Here is a 20,765-nt window from a genome sequence, read left to right as displayed (position 1 = left end):
CTCAGCCAGGTGGTCCCACTGCAGTGCTGAGAACTGGAGCCACTTTGTCACCTCCCATCCTCTGTGGCTCCTCGAGGACTAACAAACACATAGAAATTAGCCCTGCCCCAGCAGTGGTTGCTAGAATAATGTGCAGTTTTAAGTGCAAGTAGCAAGGTGTGGGATTATGTGGTGAGAAGGAAACATTTTTAGCTTTGAAGGAAAAAATAATTCCTACTCATCAGCTACAGGAGTGCAGAAAAAGCACCTTTGAGCGGTTTGAAAATAATAATCAGTATTTAAAAAATAGCTTTTAGCTTACAGCAGGATCCAGGGTATGCACTGGCACATCTCCCAGCCTCAGCAGCCTGGATTTGTCCTGCAGGAAGGAGGAAAAATGGAGTGAGAGCACAGGCTGCCCAGGGACAGCCTCCTTCAGGGACAAGGTGTCCTGGGCACAGCCTCAGCAGGGCACCTCTAAAACTTCAGTGGAGACCCAAAATCTCTGAAAAACCCTCAAGCAACACGCCCAGTTCCTGGTGACCACGTCTCAGACAGGTGAAGAGGCAAAGCTGCAAAAGCCTGGCATGAGGGATGATTAATGCACAACCTGAGGGGACTCAAATTACAGAGCAAGGGCGAGGGAAGGACCTGCACAGCCTCCAAAGCCACCTCCAGGGAAGGGACAAGCCAAGCCACAAGGACACCGGAGTGTGTCCCCAACACAACACCTTTTACTGTGGCATTTTGCTTTGTTCAACACCCAAGTGCCACCCGAGTCCCCTCCCCGGCAAGGTCCGACCGTATCAGGTGACAGCTCCTTTGCACTGGGAACAATCCCAACCTCTGGGGACAGCAACCACAGGGAAGGGCCACCAGAACCCCAGGGCTGGAACGGGCACAGCTGGAGCCCCAGAGCTCTTCAAGGCACAAAACAGCAAATTCTTAGAAGAGCTGAGCTGAAGAGCTGCAGTTTTTACATAACACCTTCCCCTGCCCACGCCCACCTGCACTGAGTCAGCACAGCAGCTTTTCCTCGTCTGCACTCTCCCTTTTCTGCAGAAGGGTATCCAATCTCTGCAGCCACCACAAAGGGAAGGGATCAAGAAACAATTAAAAAAGGGAATTTCTTCCCTGATCAGTTATTCTGATTTCTATTTTGCATCACTACTAAAGTGACACATATCACAGAAAATTACATCAGGTCTTTTCTGCCCTCTGACTCATATTCCTAAATAACTCTGGTTGACTCATTTCTCCTAACTTGGCTGATAGCTAAGATTTTCCTCTCTTAAAAAAAAAAAAAAAAAAGCTTTCTCCCTTTAGCCTTTCCAGGTGATTCTGAACATTCCCACTAGCTAATTGTAGGAAATTAGAAGAAAAGCAAAGGGGTTTTACCTGACAGACAGCCCACCTACCCCAGTGCCCTGATTACAACATGTGAAATCTACTGTGAGCAAACCCATCCTGTATCAGCTCCATACAAAATGGACTCTTTATATCCAGTCACTAAAACCACAGCCAGCAGATTTACTATGAATAATTAAAGCATTTTGCAATCTTATGTTCTACATCCACCTACAGCTGTGTTTATGTTGCTACAGAAAAAAAAACCATTAGGGTTGAAAATCGTTAATATAACTGCACCACGACTGAACAGAGGCACAAGGGGACAGGACACCAAGAGATATGCTATTTTATTTAAAATCAGAACACAGTAGATAACAGAAAGACTTATTATGCAAACAACTCCACTGTATGTTCACAACTTGCTCAGCATATAAAACTGCCCCTTATTAAGACAGTCCAGGATCACACAGAGGAACTGTTCAGGCACAGGACGACTCTGCCCCCTCTGAGCTCCACGGAGGGTAAAAGAATTGTTGGTCTGAGCTCTGTATCTACGTCCTGATTCCAGTTTGAGAGGGCAGAGAAGGCCCAGGAGAGGTGGACGCTGAGGCTGTGGAGGTTGGGGCAGTCATGGGGATGGTGACCTGGAGCAGCAGTGCCCAGGTGCCTGCAGGCATCCAGGGCAGCTCCTGCTCCCTCCAGCCGTGAGGTGACCTGTGTGGATCAGCTGTGCTGGAACAAGGACTCCACCTTCTCTGGGAGGCAGCCCTGAGTGCAGCGAGGCCCAGCCAGAGGCAGAACTGCTCACAGAACTGCACACGAGACTGGCACAAACAATGCTGCCCAAAGAGAGCATTTCCAATGCTACCAACACCCTAAAGCCGTGTTACACATTGTATTTAAAGGATTTTTCTCCACTCCAATTGCTTTGGGGAAGTATATGCTATTTGTAGCAGACATCAAAAATCCTTTTTTTAATATATATATATTTTTTTTTTTTTGGCAAGCATCATGAGCCACCCCCTCTCAAGTTTCAGCTTGCCTATGGCATTTTAATCTCACTATCTTATAAACAGTGCAAATTAGTACAATTCTAAACATCCTAGCCAGAGCAGAATTAATTTATTAGCTATAACAGAACAGGAGAAGCTGTTGAAGGGCAACAGGTTGAAAGCACTGACACAGCTCTTGCCAGGTTAGTGTTTCATCAAGTTTGTTGCTGAAAGGATTGAACAGCTTTCCACAGTCATTCTTCTCCTTTACCCTTAAACATCACCAGCAGTCAAGTAAATATTTACAGTTTGTGTGCACACACACACAAAATTAATGGCAAAACGTTTTCCATGAGCAGCTGGACTTCAGTTATGAGCTTGCAATAACTGAAACATCACATTAGTTACATCAGCTATGTTCAAACTTACCCATCAGTGAAGGCAACTATAAGCTTACAAATAGCAGATACAGATGTTTTTCTGAAGTATGAGGGTCAGTTTTTGTAAAAGTCAGTGCTCTCGAAGAGCCCTTAAATTAGAGTTAAGCAATGGCCATTCAAATGATAAAAATGCTAATATCCTAGAATTACAATCACAAGTAGTGATCCTAAGGCACATCAGCCACATGCATATGCAATAATGCATTGTTTTGCTTTCAGACAAAAAAATTGCATTAGCTTTGTCTGTATTTAGTGTGCACAAGAGGTTGTTTTCAGATAAAGTATCCCTGAAAGGTCATTGTTATCACAAAAGTTACCAAAAGACAGAAGATTGAACAAGTAGTAAAAATATTTCTGGACTACTAATACCAATAAAGTCTGATACATAAAATGCAGTGCAAATTCACCATACACTTACCTATCACCCCCATCACTTCTGAGGATTTCCAACCCTCAGAAAAAAAGTTGGCACCTGATAAGTGTAAAATATACCTGGTTGTTTCTGTGAAATCTTAGTAAAACTGACCTGGGAGTGTTGTAGAGTTTTTGTGTAGCAGGCTCAAAGTATGAATTTCTGTACTCAGACACCACCCTGGTAGCCCCCACCCACTTTAATCCCTTCTAGGACACAAACCATTTCTACAGCAGACTCATGTTTAGCATCCAGATACAACAGCTGCCACCCAAATACCAGCACTAACAGCACAGCAAAGTTACTTTGAAACGAGTCATAATTAACCATGCTTATACAAAGCTTCAGTGAGAAAATAATACCAAGAAAAGATATCACACTATTAAAAGAAAAACAAAACAACCACATCCTGTACCATCACTAGATTACAGAAAAAACACACTTTGCAAACAAATCCAATGCACATTGCTTCACAAAATCCCCCATCTATAAAAACTTGCCAGACTTACACTGGGGAATTGGTTCAGATGCCAGTAACACTGACCAACCTTCTGCCCCTGGTCTGCAGAAGGCAAAACCAGCCAAATGACCATATCATATTCTCAGAATAGAGAGCTTCCTGTTGTTAGCTTAATTTCAGATCAGTATTTGCTAACCACCACACTCCAGAGGAAATGATTAAGGAACTATCCAGGTCTTACATAAAGAAAAAAAAAAAAGATGTTCTATTCTGACTGATGTTTGCAGTACAAACTTCCAAACAATGTAGTGCATTCCAGCACAATGATACCAAAATAACTGAAATAAACCAGGGGCTTTGGCAGATTCTGGACTGATTGATAACAAATTCACAGACAGGTTCTGTGCAAACAACAGGGGTTAAAATTTGCCTCCCCCAGTGCTGGATTAAAATACCAGCATGTGTTTGTACCTTAGGCTTCAAGAGTCACATCGAGAGTGAAATCTGAGCTGCCCTAAAAAGCCTCTCCCATCCAGTGGCAGAAGTTAAGAACAAATCCTGTAAGATGCAAACAGCCACCATGGACTGCAAAAGGCTTTTCTTTTTTACCTACTTGCAGAGAAACATTAACTGCAAAATCCAGATAGATATACATGCCCCAAACTTCAAAACTAAATGAAATGGGAAAGTTAAAAGTAGTTCTGCCAAGTCAGAGACAGAGTTAAGAGATAAAATGAAATTGTGGAAATTCAAGTGGGCAATTACATGTGAAAATCCAGTATTTGATTAAGAAAATACCCTGCCTAGATTCCTGGAATCACATGGTAGCAAAAGCTAAGCACCTGTGTAAAAAAAACATTTCTGTATCCAAGGTGTGGAAAAGGAGACAAAAATCAACTGTTAGAAAGAGTCTTAACAGGCAAGGAAGTAAAACTGCCTGGTAAAGTGTCTATAAAACCCTAAACTGGCTCTACAAACAGTTTAGTTTCATTTCAAGAGACCAGGACTTTGAGGGTATCAAGCTATTTAGGAGTGGGAGTAGTGCCTACTTTGATTACACACTGTCTAAGGTAACAACTGAAATGCAGAAATGAAACTCTTGTCCTTTTCCCTGTCTAAAACCCCCCCAAGGTGTTCTGACAGGAGTTCCAGCTCAGTGAGCTCTGAAAACACCGTGCACCTGCCCTGGATGCAAAAGGACGCCGAGGGGGGTCCTGTGCACACCCCGTGCCCAGCAGTCAGATATGGTTGTTACCATCCCAACACTGTCACAGAATTCCTTAGAGGGACAACCAGCTCCCCGTTTGCCACACATCCATCCAGCTGCCAGGGGAATCCATCAGAACACAGGAGGATGCTGATTTCCCATCACTGAGGAATTCAGAGCGTCAGCAAATCCACAGCCAGTGCCTTCCCAGTTTGATGGACTTACAGAATTTAGACCTTCCTAGGAAAACCTTGTCACCACTGACCTTTGCAAACAAACATCATCACATTTAGCAAAGCAATTGCAAACCTCTGTGCCACAGCTTTGTGCTCCATTGTGCAAAGAACAGAGGCTTCCCATTGCCTACAGCAAGTCTCTGATGGGGGAAAAGGAAAATAAGCACCAATACGTAAGTCAGGCGCACCCAAACATTTACTGGAGGATAAAGCCAGGATGTGGTGGAAGGCGTGGTGGTCTCTGGGGAAGAGGTGGAGGATAGGGTGGCACGAACTGAGCTGGGTATCCCGGCTGTGGCATCTGGCTGGCGGGCTGAGCTGCTCCCGGCCGAGGCGGGAGAGGAGGGTACGGAGCAGCGGGGTGGGAAAGAGCCGCTCCCGAGCCCGTGGCTGCGGTGAAGGGAGTGGGGAAGCGTCCAGCCGGGCCCGAGGGCGGCGGCGGCGGCGGGACCCGCCGGGGCAGCACCGAGGGAGGAGGGTTTGCATCCGCCTTGTAGGGATCGCCGGGGGCTGCTGCGGGCTCGGGTGCCCTCGGCTGTGCCGGCGGCTGAACCTGAGGAAGTCTCTGTCCCTTCAGCACCATTTCCTGCAGCTTCTCGATCTTCACCCGGCGCAGGTGAGCCAGCTTCCTCTTGCTCTGGTACTCGTCGATGAAAGAATCCAGTGGTATTTCACCATCAAGGAACCTTTCTGCCATATTCTGTCAAATACAGAACATTCTCTTAGGAAACAGCCTACTGCAACAGAATCTAAATGGCTCACATCCCAAAAATAGCAGCATTTTGCCTGTGATTTTCCAGCTGGCATATGGAAGATGACTGGCATACTGAAGAATTCTGAGCAGAACTTTGAGTTACTTATTACTCAGAAGCACTGAGAGTTAAATATCACTTATGCATAAATTTATACTGAAGTAACAGCAATAAAAACATCTGAATCTCGCTCTGAGTGCTCCCCTGATCATCAGAGGTGGGAACTAACCAGGTCCAGCAGTTTCCCAGACTGCCAGCTAAGCTGAATTGCAGCTGAGTGCTCCTTGAATGCCAGCAGAAACACTGGGAACTCTGTGGGACTCAGCACAGAGACTATTGCTAAGTCAGGCTTAAGACTCACCCTTACTTGTGGCTTTGGGTAAATGATGTTTAATGATTGAGAGCTGAACAAACATAAAATCACAAAATTCAGCTTGTCCTGGGATGTCTTTTTACAATCACAACTCAAGGCTAATAAGCACATTTTTTTCTCCTGATTAATTAGAGAAGATGACTGCATGCAAATCAGCAAACAAAACCAAACACTCCCATTTATTCTGAAGTCACACCACCCTTCAAGCACTTGTGTGTCAGCAAGTGGTGACCACTGAAAATCACAATGCAATATTTCACCAGAAACACTGGAGGAAAAGCAGCACAGGCACAGGTTTTTTTATTAGGCTACTAATTGACATTTATTATGAAGTAATACATGTACCAGGCAAACCCCATTGAAAAAAGATTCCACATTTTTAAACTCTACAAGTTTGAAGGCAAAGCCAAGGAACTAAGAGGGTTTGCCTATCTTTTTTTAGAAAAGAGCACTTTCTCTCTTGAACTTCAAATACGTTAAGAGCAAAAAATTACTCAGATAAAAAAGAAATACAGTTGCTGGAATCAAATAGCTGCTCCCTGAAGTTCAAAGCAGAGACAAGTCCATTTTCTTAAAACTGCTCCTTAATCTGTCACATGCTCAGCCCAGCAGTGCAGCCATGGACACTGGAAGGTTCTGGTAATGGGTGAAGTGGCAGAATTGGGGAGTTCTGTCATTACCTCTGTGTCTTCCTCAATCTTCGCCCCCTCAGTCTGCAGCAGTGCCAGCAGGGTCTCCAGGGAAGCATTACTGGATTGTCTGTCTGCAAAGGCACAGGAAGGAAAAGGACAGAAAATGAGAGCAGGCTCTAAGTGACTTGGAACTACACAACAACCTCCAAGGCAACAGTAAGAAATATATCAAGAATATTGTCAGAGTGCTAAGAGCTGAAATTTAATTCCAATTATACATTTATAATATTGAGAGCACTTCAGCAAGTGCAGTTATCAGATGTACAATATAATTCAGTATGAAAGTTATATTTAATATTCCATTTGATTTATAAATAGTCACTGAAAATTCGAAGTGTTTTGCTCTTTAGCAAGGTAACTGAAGTAGATAATTTAGAAAAGAGTAGGTCAAGAACAGGTAGGTAACAGAAGAATCCACAGTATCTGTTACTAGGTGTGACAGTCACTTAATAAATCATCAGAAGTGTGATCTATTTCAGCACTACACAAGAATGACATTTCACTTTGTACCCTAATTCACACAGCTAAAAATGAGACGCCAAAAACCAAACAACAAGCAGGCAACAGATTTACATTCACTTAAAAAACCAGCAAGTCATAATTGTCAACAGCCAGTGTTACCTAGTTTTGTTTTTTTTATCTGGTATGCTTCAAAAAGAACTTGCAGCTCTTGATATTTCTCGGTTAAATTTGATTTCAGAGACTCCAACTTTGGCTGGTACAGGAGATTTCCCTCTGCCAGACTGCGGTTGCTGGCAAGAGTCATGTCCTTGCTGTGCTGAACATTTTGGGCCTGGATAGAAATTAAAAACCAAAAAAAAGTGTGTGAAATGACAGTGAAATTATTAAGCAAGACAAGATGAGGCTTTGAATTTTTTTAAATAAACAACAGAAGTATGTAAGAATTAGTGCTGTGGCACTGGACCTGCAACTGATGAACAAATGATGAAAATTGACAGATAAAGCAACAGCTCTTGAAAAAATCTGAATTCCAGCAGTGAGATACAATGGGTGCAGAAGATGATCATCCCTTATCTTATTAATGTGTAAAAAATAAGGATTGCATCGTGACTGTTCCTTCTCCAGAATATTCTTCCCCAACTGTGACACCAATCCTGGATTAATGCCAAAACCTTCATTTTTTTTCAGGTTAATCCTTCTGCTGAACAGTTCCTAGCCTAAAGAAAAAGTGACAATTCTCACACACCCAAGATTCAGCCAGATTCCAGTTTGCTCACACTCACACATGCACATGAGTTTATAGTGTTTGGAGAAGTCTGCCCTGGGTGCCACATTAGATTCATTAAAATATTCAGATGTCAAAAGGGAAAAAAAAAAAAAAAAACCAACCAAGGGATTTGATTTCAGATTCTCAGGCTGAATCAACAGCAGAAGTTTGGTACATTTTTGTGACCTCCTCTGGTCCAGGTTATCCCTGTCCAGCTGCTCCCATTCACAGCCCCTGCAAGCAGCAGCACAGACCTTGCTCCTGCCACACTTCTGGGTGGACACAGAGCCACACCTCACAAACAGCAAAGGAGGAAACCCAAATGAGCTGTTTAATAGCCCCAGAAAAGGTCAGCATCAAAATTCAGGTGTTTTCCCAAGAGCAATTACTTCCTTTTGCAATATTTATATGCCATTTTAATTTCCTAAACTCAAAACTTGCTTGGTGTTACTTAAACACTTCTGTCCCCAGATACTGCTCTTCAAATGCCAAAGCTTCACTCTCACCCTGTTCTTACCAAATCCTTTAAAAACCCAACAACCACCATGGAAGATAATCCTAAATTCTACATCAATCCCAATTCTACACCAAACTGTGAAATTCAGGAATTACCCTTTCAATATTGTTTTGTCTCTCAAGCCTAAATAAGCACCCAGCCCTATGCTTGTGTTCAGTGTGGATCCTTTCAAAGAATAAAAAGAATGTTCTCTTCTTACCTTTGAATCTAATGCAAAATAATTTAAATTAACCTGGTTTCCATTTGTTTATTCTCATATAATCTGATCCAGTTAGGACTGTTGCTTTCAGAAAGCTGAAGTTCCCCTATTTTACATTTTTTAAAAAAGAATTATGAAGGAAACTTCAACACACGGCTTAATTAGTGGCATCCAACTCTTACCAACCCCCTGCCATCACCCCTGTTACTGGCTGCCTCCTGAACTGCCAGCCAAGGAAAACTGTGTGCAAAAAGATTGATGGGTTCTGGTGCCTCTTTCACCATTTTAATGAGCTCACTGCCTCCTCACAGCAAATTGAGTATCTGCACTGCTTGGGAGGCTGATACAGTCAGGAGAGAGCAGCTTAATGAGTGAACTCTGAGCTCTCTTTTAGGATGAAGAAGATGCACATTTACTCAGGGCAGAGAAAAAGCCAGTGGACACAGACCTGTAAGCCTTTCAAGAGCACAAATAGCAGGAAAAGGAAGCTTTCACTATAATCATTTATAGCAAAGAGGAGGAGGTAGAACTCCAAATAAACAGAGTAAGAAAAGGTTTCCTAAAGTCAGACAAGACTTTTGTGATGTTGTCCCTGCCTCAAGTGTCAGAATATTTCTCAACAGCACCAGGCAGGAGATAGAAGCAATAAATTCCTAACCTTTCATAAAGATCTGCTGAATAACTTTAAATCATTTCAAATGTGTGAAGATGAGTAAATACCACTATGACACGATGTATCTGACTTGTAAAAATAAGAAAAACGTGACTAATATGACCTGCCCACCTCTGAGGCAGAGTGACATCCTGTCCTTTGCACCTGATATCTAATAATTATGGACTAAACTTTAGCAAAAGTTTTAAAAATACTTGTTTTAAACTGAAGAAGTTAAGGTATTTGTAACTGTACTTTAAGTTATAGTGCTTGAAATTACACAGGACTTAATGACTAAACTTTCTCCATATGACAGCATTTCTGAGAAGGGCATATTTTTTCTAACAGAAATTGATAAAAAAGGGTAATTGACACTCAATGATGAATTAAAATGTCACTCCTGAAGTCTTCACTGCCAGCATTGGTCTGTGTCAAATTTCTTTTAACAATGCACACTTGGAGAGATGAGAAACTTGAATCTCACCCAAAACCATGAGAAGAACCAGTTCCTCAGATACAAAGCAAACTTAGGAATTATGTTTAATGAAACTTAAGGAGAAGCTGGTGAAGACCCATCCACTCGTTTCAGCACACTGAAATATTTCATGTCCCTGAAAGAATTTTGAAGTCTGTGAATTCTATTTCACAAACAGAACAGAAATAATCCCAGAATGATGCAACTTGAATACAGTCACAATCTATAAACTAGAATAATCTCTGTCACTGATGTTAAGGTCTGTGCAAAAACCTTACAGCAACTGTTCCACCACAACTGGAAGTTAATTCGAGGAATCAGAAAGCAAACACTGCAAAGTTTGCCTGAAGAGTGCTGCAGAAAAGCTTTCTAAAAATGAGTAATTTAAAACTATAAAAAAAAACAGCTGCAAAATCATCCAAGGGTTGAAGGCACAGTCCAGCATGAGCAGTCTATTAAGATTATCAGTGCAGCACAAAGCATGCTTTCAGCATCCATTCACAGCTTTCCACAAGCCCAAGACAAAGGCTGAGGAAGGAATAAATCCAACAAAAGGTATTTTGTTGTCACGTGTGACAAAAATGTGCATCAGCAGGGAACTGCTCCTGCACTGGTTGTTCACCTGCCCACTGCAAGTGTGAGGGGAAAAAAGTTATTTAGAGATAAAAGTCAGTGGGAGTCCAGCAGAATTCCTAACCAGACTCTTGAGGTCATGAGCACTTCAACAGGCAGGAAACCTTAATCTGAAACCAGATGAAAATACCAGTCAGAATCACAAGACACAATGAGACAGGATAATATTAAGGAGAATGTATGATTTTTTTTTTTTTAACTGCTAAGCTCTCACTATGAATTCTGAATGGGACAAACATGGCAACCATACTGAGCTGCTTACAGGGGGATTTTCTTGGTACAAGGATTGCTCACTCCTGAGCAGACCACTCAACACCAAAGTGTGCTGCAAGAAAATGAAGCCAGGGACACACAGAGATTATTAAAAACAAAAGTCACGGTTTATGCAGCACTTCAAAATTTCAGCTGCTTAAAAATTAATTTCTTTAATGGGCAAAATTTGAATAATTTTACTCAAGGATTTATTTAATGAGCATTTCCAAGAGCAGGCAGCAGCAACTGCTTTGGGAATTTAGAGTCTACTACTTTTATGAACTGCAGCTTTGTTTCATCCCACTTTTAAAAAAGGGAAAAAAAAAACTGGATAAAATTAAACCAGAACTAGTACTAGCTTAGCAACATTCATACTATAAATGTTGATCCCTTACTCCAAAATAATGGTTTGCAGCAAGAGTTATTTGTGTAAAACATCTCTGAGGAGCGTCACCTTGGTTCATCCAAAAGCACATTCCCAGAGGAGCTGCCTCCTGAGAAACTGAGCAATCCTGACTACCCACAAAGTCCATCAAGAGCTGCTATAATTATAAGTTTGCTCTGGCCAGCACCACAGCAAGGAGTCTCTGGGTACCTTCGAGAAAAAGTCTCTTAAGGAGCTATAAATAAAAAGCAGCTTTGTGTGGCACTGTTTTAATTGCTTTATACATAGGACACATCCATGGTAGTTTTAGATTTCTCCAGCCTCTACCATTCCCACATTCTCTTTCACTTACACATGCTTGTAAATTAAGAAGAAAATATGCAGTCACACTGTGGAAGTACAAAGATGCACATTTGGAGTGTCAAATTAACCCCTGAAACAGGAGCTGGCAGGTGCAGAGTAGGAGAAGAGACTTCTTTTACAGAAGATTTAGGAGTGCTTTTCATCAAGGACTCGTGAATAATAATACACCCCCTAACAACATCTGTTCTGTAATAAATATTAAAACATACTGCAAAGTAATTAGATTGGCTAAATTTAGCTCTTCTGATTACTTGAAAATGATAAAATAAAGCTTAGAAGGTAAGCTGCAGTTCCTAGACATTTCTTGCAGAGGCAAGACACTCAGCACTGCAATTTGCACTCATCAGACACAGACAGATTACTCATTTGATGCTCAGCTAGAAGAGAAAAATCTCTAGTTGTCACCAAGTCTAATTCCTAACTTTGCAACTAAATTTCATGTTTGGCCAACAAGAACATGACCACTTGCACAGTGTGGTTTTAGGACAGGAGAGGAATCCAAGAAATCTGGGCATGAATGCACATAGTTTAACTTGGACTTTCTGCCCTGCATGATCTGTTCAACCAGCTTTTGAGAAAAGGACTATGCTCAAAAAATTCCTTTTGTGCTTGCCAGTGTACTCTGAAATGCTGGAATGAGAAGAAGGCAATACATTTCTGACTTCTTGATTTCACATAATTAAGGTATTGAAAAGCAAACAATTTCTGGCCATGGAATGTTAGCAGTCAGTAACACAACACTGCACTGCTACAGAAGTGATAAAAAGAAAATTGACTTTCACAGGGAGATTCATCAAATCATCACCAGTGTCAGGTCACAAATTCTCCCATCTGTGCTTTTTAGGGTTATCTCACTGAGACTGACTTTTATAAACAAATTACTTTTATGATCCTGCCACGGCAGGGGGTTTGGAACTCAATGATCTTTCAGTTCCCTTCCATCCCAAACCATCCTGTGATTGTCTGTTTAATGAAGATGGATGCTGTGCATGCACTGCAGAGATCAACCTGAGAGATGATAAAAAAAGCCCTCCTCAGTTTTAGAAGACTGGGAGTACCAGACAAGCAGCTTCCTTCCTTTTTCTGGCAGACAAGATGTTCGCTGCTCAAGCCCTGCAAACCCAGCCCCAGACAGGAAAAGCAGCAGTTCAGCTCTGATGCCACCGTGTCACACACCTGGGGACACACGTGCAGGACATTCTGGGAGCACATCACCCCGTGGGCACACACACACAGGCACACACCCCCACAAATCCTGCTCAAATGCCACACAGGATGCATTCCCTCTAAGGCTGGAAGTGCCTATTTTTAGCTGTTAGCAAGTGGTTTTTCCAAATCCTCCTCCTCTGTGAACAAAACATTGGGGTTTGAGCTGGGTTTCCCTTGCAACAAGGAGAACAAAGGGTTTTTTCAGTTGTGGAATAATCAGCTTTAACCAACTTTGCCAGTGAAAACACAAGTCACCTCAGAGAAACGACTCGAGAATCGTGATTTGACTGGAATGTCACAGTAAAATCAGGAATTTAAGGACTTTGGAATAACCCCACAACCTGGATACACATGGACTGACAGCCAACAGCAGCGAGGTCACCACGGTGCCTCCTTAATGCTCAGGATTTCCCTCTCTCCCTCTTCCTGCCACACACTTCCCAGTGAAAACTCAGGTCTCAGCAGCACATGCAATAAACAATTCAGTGAAGGCAAAAACAGGAGGAGGAAGAAATATCCAAGCATGGCCAATTCCTTCCAAGATGGGTAAACACATTTCCAGTTGAACAGACTCCAGTAAAAGCCTCCACATCCAATAAAAGAGGATTACAGCAGACAGCAGCACTGCCCTGTTTCCACACAGCCTGAGCACCTCCAAACCTGGCCACACTTTCCAAACACCACAAAATATTCCCTCGGGCCCGCAGAACTTCACTCTACAATTTAGAAGCCTTAAGATGCCAACCAAAGAGGAAAACCCGAGGGTCAAATCGAGAATATGGGCTGGTTGGGTTGAGAGGAAGGATTTTTTCTACTGAGGTCATGAGGTTTTTTGTCACTTCTGACCTACAGTCTTAAGTCCACACTGATAAATAAATGATAAAAAAGAGCCCACCAAGGCAGGCCTTGTGTTTGTGTCCCTTGTCAGGGGTCACTCTGGAAGCAGCAGCACTGCACCCGTTCACATCTCCACCAAGTTAAGCCCATTATAACCCGCTGAGTTTCCTTAAATAGTTCTTATTCAGCAGGGTGCTCCTGCCCCCAGCAAACCAAGAGCTCTCTGCCTGTTCTACTTTCCACAGCACCGCCTGGTTCTTCTAAGTTCTCAAAATACAGGCCTGCACAAAAAGTTGTTATGGCTGCCCCACTCTCAGAAATCCACTGGCACAAAGCTCAAAATCCAAATTGTTGAATAATACAGCAAATAAATTCCCCAGGACACCTCATCAACTCAGCCCCAGCCTTCAGTGGGCCTCTCCATGTGTAACACTTTGATTATTTGGCTCGAGGTGATCCAGAACAATTTTCTCAGAAGCGCCAAAAGGGCCAGAATATTACTTTGAGGGAACACAATTATAATTGATTTCATTTAATAAACTAAGCTTCTTTCTCAAGAATACATTGCCAATGTTTTTCTTCTCCTGAAGTTTTTGTCCTCTAATTTAACAAAAAAAACCCAATAAATACAGGACCCAGAGAAGCAGAGCAAATTTTTTTCTTTTCAAGTTTTCATACATATAGTTTCATCTTATTCGCTCTTATCTGACTGAGAGTAAGATTCTTTCAGGGACATCTCTGGCCAAATAAACCCAGAATAGTCTCGTATCTGAACAGTAACACCCAGTGCCCACTGGCACACAGAAAAACCAGTTAAAGACAACCTCAGCCAGAGGAAGAAAACAGGCTCCTATTTTGTTTTAAGAATCACAGATCCAAAAGCACGACTTAGAGCCTGATGCACTGACAAAGACACTTCAAACAGGCAAAACAAGCAGCAGAAAAGCCTGACAGCCCTGGCTGCGCCCGGCATACCAACCGAGGCACACAGAAATCCCTTTCACATTGTTTTGAATTCACCCTGGCAAAATCCTTCACCACGGCCACGGCACAAAACACGGGCTGTGCGGACGGGAAAGCTGATCCCACCTCCGGGCCGTCACTGTCTCCTAATTCAGTGGTCGAATTAATTTAATTCCGCGTTTTCAGCCCGCCGAGCCCTCACCCCTCCTCCGGCACCCAGCGGGCACCGATCCCCCCGCCGCGGGCCGGTGAACAAAAGGCCGGGAGGGCCCGGAGAACGGGGGCCGGGGGCGGCAGCGGAGGGCAAGCAAGGAAGGGACCGGCAGCGCTTCCCGCAGCCCCGGGGCTCCTCACGCACCGGCAGCTCCACGCCGGGGCCCGGCGGCTCCGGGGAGCGCGGAGTCACGAACGCCCCAACACCGAGCGGCACCGGGGCCGGCGGGGACCCTGCGGGCTGAGGGGGGCGGCCCGAGGAGAGGCCGCGGCCGGGGAGTACGAGGCAGCCCCTCACCTCTTCCATCTCGCGGGCCATGTCCTGGAGCTGCTCCTCGTCGTCCAGCAGCGCGCTGAGCTCCTGAAGGCTCAGCGCCTCCAGGCGCCGCGCGTCCAGCGCCATCCCGGCCCCGCTCCCGTTCCCGCCCCGGCCCCGGACCGGAAGTGCCGCCGCGGTCTCGCCCCGGCCCGGCGGGCACCGCCCTCAGCGCCCCCTGCCGGGGGGGCGTGTCGGGGCGTACCACGGGGGGCTGCGCGGCGGGAGGGGGGCGCTGCTGGACGGAACCAAAGGGGCCTGGGGACGGGGGCCGCGGTGGCTGAGCGAGCCCGCGCTGAGGGGAGCCCCTGTGAGGGGGTGAAGCCCCTGTGAGGGGTCCATGGAGGGAGCTCCTGTGAAGGGTCCGTGAGGGGAGCCCCTGTGAGGGGGTGAAGCCCCTGTGAGGGGTCCATGGAGGGAGCTCCTGTGAAGGGTCCGTGAGGGGAGCCCCTGTGAGGGGGTGAAGCCCCTGTGAGGGGTCCATGGAGGGAGCTCCTGTGAGGGGGTGAAGCCCCTGTGAGGGGTCCATGGAGGGAGCCCCTGTGAGGGGGTGAAGCCCCTCGAGGGTCTGTGGCTGAAGCCCCTCCATGGGCAGAGCGCAGGGCAGAGCCTCACACAGAGCGGGCTTTGTGTGCTGCGCTCACGTGAGGCGCTCGGGGCCCTCGGAGTCCCAAGGGATCGGTCACTGAGGTTGGAAAAGACCTCTGAGATCATGGAGTGCAGCTTGTGACCGATCACCACCTTCTCCACCAGACCACAGCCATGAGCGCCACGTCCAGTAGTTCCTTACACACCTCCAGCAATGGGGACTCCTGGGCAGCCCTTTCTGATGTTTTATCACCCTTCCAGTTAACAAATTCCTGCTGGTGTCCAGCCTGAGCCTCCCCTGGCCCAGCCTGAGGCTGTTCCCTCTCCAGGCTGAGTCGCTTTTCCAGCTCCCTCAGCCTCTCCTGGTGCTCCAGCTCCTTCCCAGCTCCCTCAGCCTCTCCTGGTGCTCCAGCCCCATCCCAGCTCCGCTCCCTTCCCTGGACACGCTCCTCAATTCATCCCGAATGGAGGCCCCAGAAATGGGTGCAGGACGCGAGGTGTGGCCCCGGAGTTGTGGCTTTGGGACACTCGGAGGTCGGGCAGGTCCCTGGGATGGCTCGGGCTGTCCCGTGTCCTGCTGGACGGAGCTGGGCTCCCAGAGAGCGTTCCCAGCCCCTCCAGCACCCAGCTCCTGCCTGAAGTGCCATAGCCACTCGTGGCCTCCTTTGTTTAAAACTCCACAGCTGTAAATTTGGAAGGAAAATCAGTCAGATTTAACTCGCATTTCCTTACCCAAGTTGGGACTTGGCTGGAGTAAATCTCAAAAGAGTGACTGCGTTATTGTTCTCAAACCTAGGCTGAATGCTTTTTTAGGTTAAAAATAGCTAAAAATCATATCTGGCCAAGCTTTGGTGCTAGGCCATTTCATCCATCTTAAACCCTTTCTTCTTCAACAGTGAAGATCAATAAATAATCTGCTAAAGATGTGTTTCATGGTAAATTTAAATACTTTTGAAATGCAATGTAGTAAAAACTGCGTCAATTAAACCACCATATATTTTGTTCTTCTGATTTTTATCAGTCATGTCACCAGCACTGGAGTAGGCAGTGTGTGGTAACCCTTAGGAGCAGCAGCTTCCCAATTACTGCTGCTGTTAGCAGAGCTGATAAAGGCAATTATGCCTGGAAACAATTAATTGTGTTAAAAGAGCCTAAGTTATATGCATCACTTGGCATGCAGCACCTTCCTGGCCTGCTTTTGTCCCTACGTGGGTGTGGGTGTGTGTATTATTTCCGTGTGTGTAACTCTGGAGAGAGAGAGCCAAAAGGAGCCAGGAGCCAAGGGAACAGGGGAGGGAATGGCCACGTGCTCCTTGTCCTTTGGAGTTGATATTTTTGATCTAACTGGGAAGAAAAAAACAATTGAAAATCCATACAGTGACCGAATACAATTCTGATGCAATGAAGTTGCAGTCACACTCAGGAAGTGACCCAGCAGTTCCTGGCAGGACACTGCGATGACGTGACAGCTTTATGCTTGTTCTTTTGTCCTATAACTAAACTCAGCTCCCCACACCTCCCACCTTCCCAAAAGCCCTCTTTGTCATCATTATCCACAGGCAATAACGACCAGCAAGGTGACCCTGCTAGAAGAAGCCTCCCAGCCCTTTTGGCAGCCCGGTGCAGATCCAAGGGCGCGCTCAGAGGAAGGTGAGGGCGCGATGTTTGCGCGGCAGGAAGCTGAGCCCAGGGTGGGGAGAAGGTGTTCAGTGGTACAGGAATGTCCCAGCATCACAGCTCTCACCACCCCAGCACACCTGCCTGCTGCAGGTATGTGCTCTGCGCCAGGTGAGTCAGCAGCCGTGCCCTGGGCACTGGCAGGGGTTTGCACAGTCACTGCAGCCCTGCCTTGCTCTTTAAAACCAGCAGATAGTCGCCCTGCCAACACCGTTCCACCTAGCCTGTACTTGCACATGCCCATCAAACAGGGTTACAGCCACGGGTTAAACCTGCTGTAAATCTGCACATGCAAACACACGTACAGATATGCACACATGCAAACAGAGGAATTAGCTGAGGGATTAGGAGAAGCCCTTTCTTCCCAAGAACATTGGTAATTTGAACTTCATACCATAACTAAATAAATGGTTTGGGGGGAGTGTGGTTCAGAAGAGTCTGACTCAGCTTCATGTTGTAAATCTAGTTTTACCACTGCCTTGCTGTGTGATCCTGAGTGGAGTTCTCAGATTCCCATGGTGCCTTTTGCTGAAAAAGGGGGATAATAAGAACTGCTCAGTCACAGGTGAGAACATAACTCATTTGTGCTCAAGTACAACATACATTGAAAATACTGTTTCTCCCTGGGTGGATAATTTGGGTTCTGGTGATGATGGAGAGGAGTCTCCATTAAACATCTGGGTTGTTTTTGAGCACTTTGGTCAGCACCTGCATGTAATTGAGCTCTCCAGTTGTCCAGAAAAGCAGCCGAGACTGAAACACAAGATAGAAGTCAACTGCTGTTGTATAATTATATTTTCTATTTGGACAGGTAGGAGGGTGCCTTCCCATTCTGCAGTCTTCATGGAAGATAAAGGTTTTGTGACAGCACATCACTGGGACAGGATATGAAGGACTGCAGATAAACCACGATTTTGGACTACAGGGTTTATCAAATATTGCAGTGCTGCAGGCTGGGATTTATCATCTCCCCAGGCTTGGTTCCTATTTGCCTTTGCTGAAATCCTTTTGAAGGGTGACAGCATTTGAGTACATTAGAACTGTAAGCAGGCAAAGTACAGAAGTGAGGATTTCTTATTACAGGAGAAATGGAGTAAAAGAATTGTGAAGATTACAGGGGAAACCACGTCATGGTGAATAAGAAGTCAGGCTCCAATCTTGGGGAGAACTGGCATCCAGACTAGTTTTAATAAGATGTTAGGTATTTTTTTTCTATTTAAACTTGATCTTGAATTTCCTCCTGGTACCTCATATCCTTTTACGGTCAGTAGCACTGCCCTCATGCATATTTATTAGATTTAGACATATTTTGCAAGTCACCTTCACATCTTATTTTCTTTTCCTGGACAAACTGGTTGGTTATGTACACACTGAATTTGCAAATCTCATCTCTGGTGTACATTAACCCCTATTAGTCCGGTTGCTCAATGTGCAGATAAGTTTTGAGGCTTATTTGCAATTTAACTTCCTTCTGTATATTAAGCACAGCCCATACTTCTGTTTAGTTTTCATAACCCAGATTCCTTCACACATGGAAATGACCTGCATATCCAGCATCCTGGCAGAGAAACAGCCCTTCTGTTTGAGAGATCAGTGTCCCTACTGTCTGAGAGAGAGCAGGAATTAGGAGTTTGTAAGGTGCTCCTTCCTTTCAGGGAGCTGCAGGTGTCAGAAGAGCAGCAGGTTTATTTACCTGCACTTATTTTCTTTGCCTTAAGCTCACAGTGAAGCTGGAATAGAAGAGGCAGATTTTATTTTTCCTCCCCAGACTAAACCACATCTCTGAACCCGAGCTAGAAGCACTTTCTGTTTGCTTGTGGCACTTCCAGACCTGCTGAAGGCCTAGAAAGTGCAGCCACTGAAACACACACACTTGGTTACTGAGGCAGAGGTTAGTGTGGCAGGAGACAAGTTGTTGGAATAAACACAGCTGTGTTTTTTCCATCACTGTGTGCTCATTTACTGGGTCAGTCAGCCACAGACCCTGGTACAAAGGGTACAGGGTAAATCCCTGTCCCTGGGGAAGCACTGGGACTGTAGGATCCACTCTCAAATTTCACCTTGGATGGGGTTCACTGTTGTTTAAATCAAATAAAGCTGTGGTTTTACCTATTACAGGGAATGGTTAGAGCTTATAAATAGTGAGGCAAACAACCTGCCATGGGATATGCAGTCAATTTGCAATCAGTTGTGCTTTCAAATGCTTAATTGCTTACAGTTCTGCCAGGACAGTCTTCAGTGCCCCCAGGTTAAGGTTTCAAATGAACCCCTCCAAGTTCCCCAAGAGGACTTTTGCCTTTGAAGAAAAAGAACTTTTAATCTCTATCACTCTGACTGAAAAGCTCTCAAACTGATTTTGCTCACGTTCCCAACTTTGGGCAAAGCCACAGCCACAACATTCTACAGTCCAGGGTTTCAGAGGGAACAGTGGCCTTGTTTCCAGGAGAACAGCCTGAAACACAGACTGCCCACAGGCAGCCAGGCCCCAGGGATTGGGCAGCTCCAGGAAGCAGCTCCTGTTCCAGCACTGGAGCAGTTCCCACTGCTGCTCTGGGTGAAGCCCAGCTTTGCTGCCAGGCTCAGGCTGGCTAATGGGCACGGCTGACCCTGATTTTCACTTCAAAAAGAAGCTGTAGCTGGAATGATTTAGAAAGGCAGGATTTTCCATGCAGTCCCAGGGTTTGTGCAGGCAAAAAGATCTGCATTAGATTAATTCTGCTGGATCCCTGGTGCTGTGTGGAGCTCCCACCCATCTTCCAGGGCATAGAAAACCCTCACAGCTTCAGCACACAAGCAGTGCCACTTGTCACATGCCAACAGCACAATAAAAGGGCCCGTTCAAGCCACAGGATGAGAGGCTCAGGGGAAAAAGTAGCCTTGAGTTATCTGGATGCAGAAGAGAGAATTCAGCACCTGTGGCAATGAACAAAGTCAGGCCCTGTTATCAGCTTGGACTGGTGCCACCAGCACAGACAATCTGCTGTTTCTAGAGTGCCATTTCAGTTGAAGCTGTTTGGACCTAACCTGGGAATACAATGCTGGGATTGTCATCACAGCAGCCTTGGGAAACAGGGTTCCCCTTCCTGAAATTCAAGTGTAGTTTTTTTGCAATAAAACTAATCTGATTGCATCCTCCAGTTCCCTTTTTGCAGTCATGCCTGGGAGGGACACAATCAAATTCTCTTTCCTGGCATCTCATGTACTAATGATCGTTGTCCTACCAGTACTTTGCAGGGTGAGTTGGCTTCCCCCAGGTAACCCAATTTGGGTTTTCCCCCAGTTTTTTAATTAAGCAGAAATCAATTCCACTTCTAGGAACTGGTGGCCACATTCTGCTCCCAGGTACTGATAAAAATGCAGAATTA

The 20,765-nt window shown here is 45.2% G+C and overlaps 1 protein-coding gene across 1 annotated transcript; it reads right to left on the bottom strand.

The window, feature by feature from the left end:
- Positions 1-1,659: 1,659 nt before the first annotated feature.
- VPS37B (VPS37B subunit of ESCRT-I) lies at positions 1,660-15,274 on the bottom strand. The gene is made up of 4 exons (XM_041410190.1): positions 15,118-15,274; positions 7,515-7,686; positions 6,882-6,964; positions 1,660-5,776 (listed from the first exon to the last, which is right to left on the bottom strand). The coding sequence occupies exons 1-4, from the start codon at positions 15,220-15,222 to the stop codon at positions 5,273-5,275; spliced, it is 864 nt and encodes a 287-aa protein (XP_041266124.1). The 5' UTR covers positions 15,223-15,274; the 3' UTR covers positions 1,660-5,272.
- Positions 15,275-20,765: the final 5,491 nt, after the last annotated feature.

The sequence above is a fragment of the Onychostruthus taczanowskii genome, unplaced genomic scaffold, assembly GCF_017590055.1.
Source record: "Onychostruthus taczanowskii isolate IOZ18803 unplaced genomic scaffold, ASM1759005v1 scaffold32, whole genome shotgun sequence".
NCBI classification, from domain to species: Eukaryota; Metazoa; Chordata; class Aves; order Passeriformes; family Passeridae; genus Onychostruthus; species Onychostruthus taczanowskii.
Note: the sequence above shows the minus strand (reverse complement) of the source record. Positions and strands in the feature narration are given on the sequence as shown.

Excerpts from the sequence above, each read along its gene's own strand:
- VPS37B (XM_041410190.1), bottom strand. The coding sequence starts at position 15,222 with ATGGCGCTGGACGCGCGGCGCCTGGAGGCGCTGAGCCTTCAGGAGCTC. Across the intron at positions 7,687-15,117 it reads TGGCCCGCGAGATGGAAGAG|GCCCAAAATGTTCAGCACAG; the intron begins GTGAGGGGCTGC and ends ATTTCTATCCAG. Across the intron at positions 5,777-6,881 it reads AGATTGAGGAAGACACAGAG|AATATGGCAGAAAGGTTCCT; the intron begins GTAATGACAGAA and ends TGTATTTGACAG.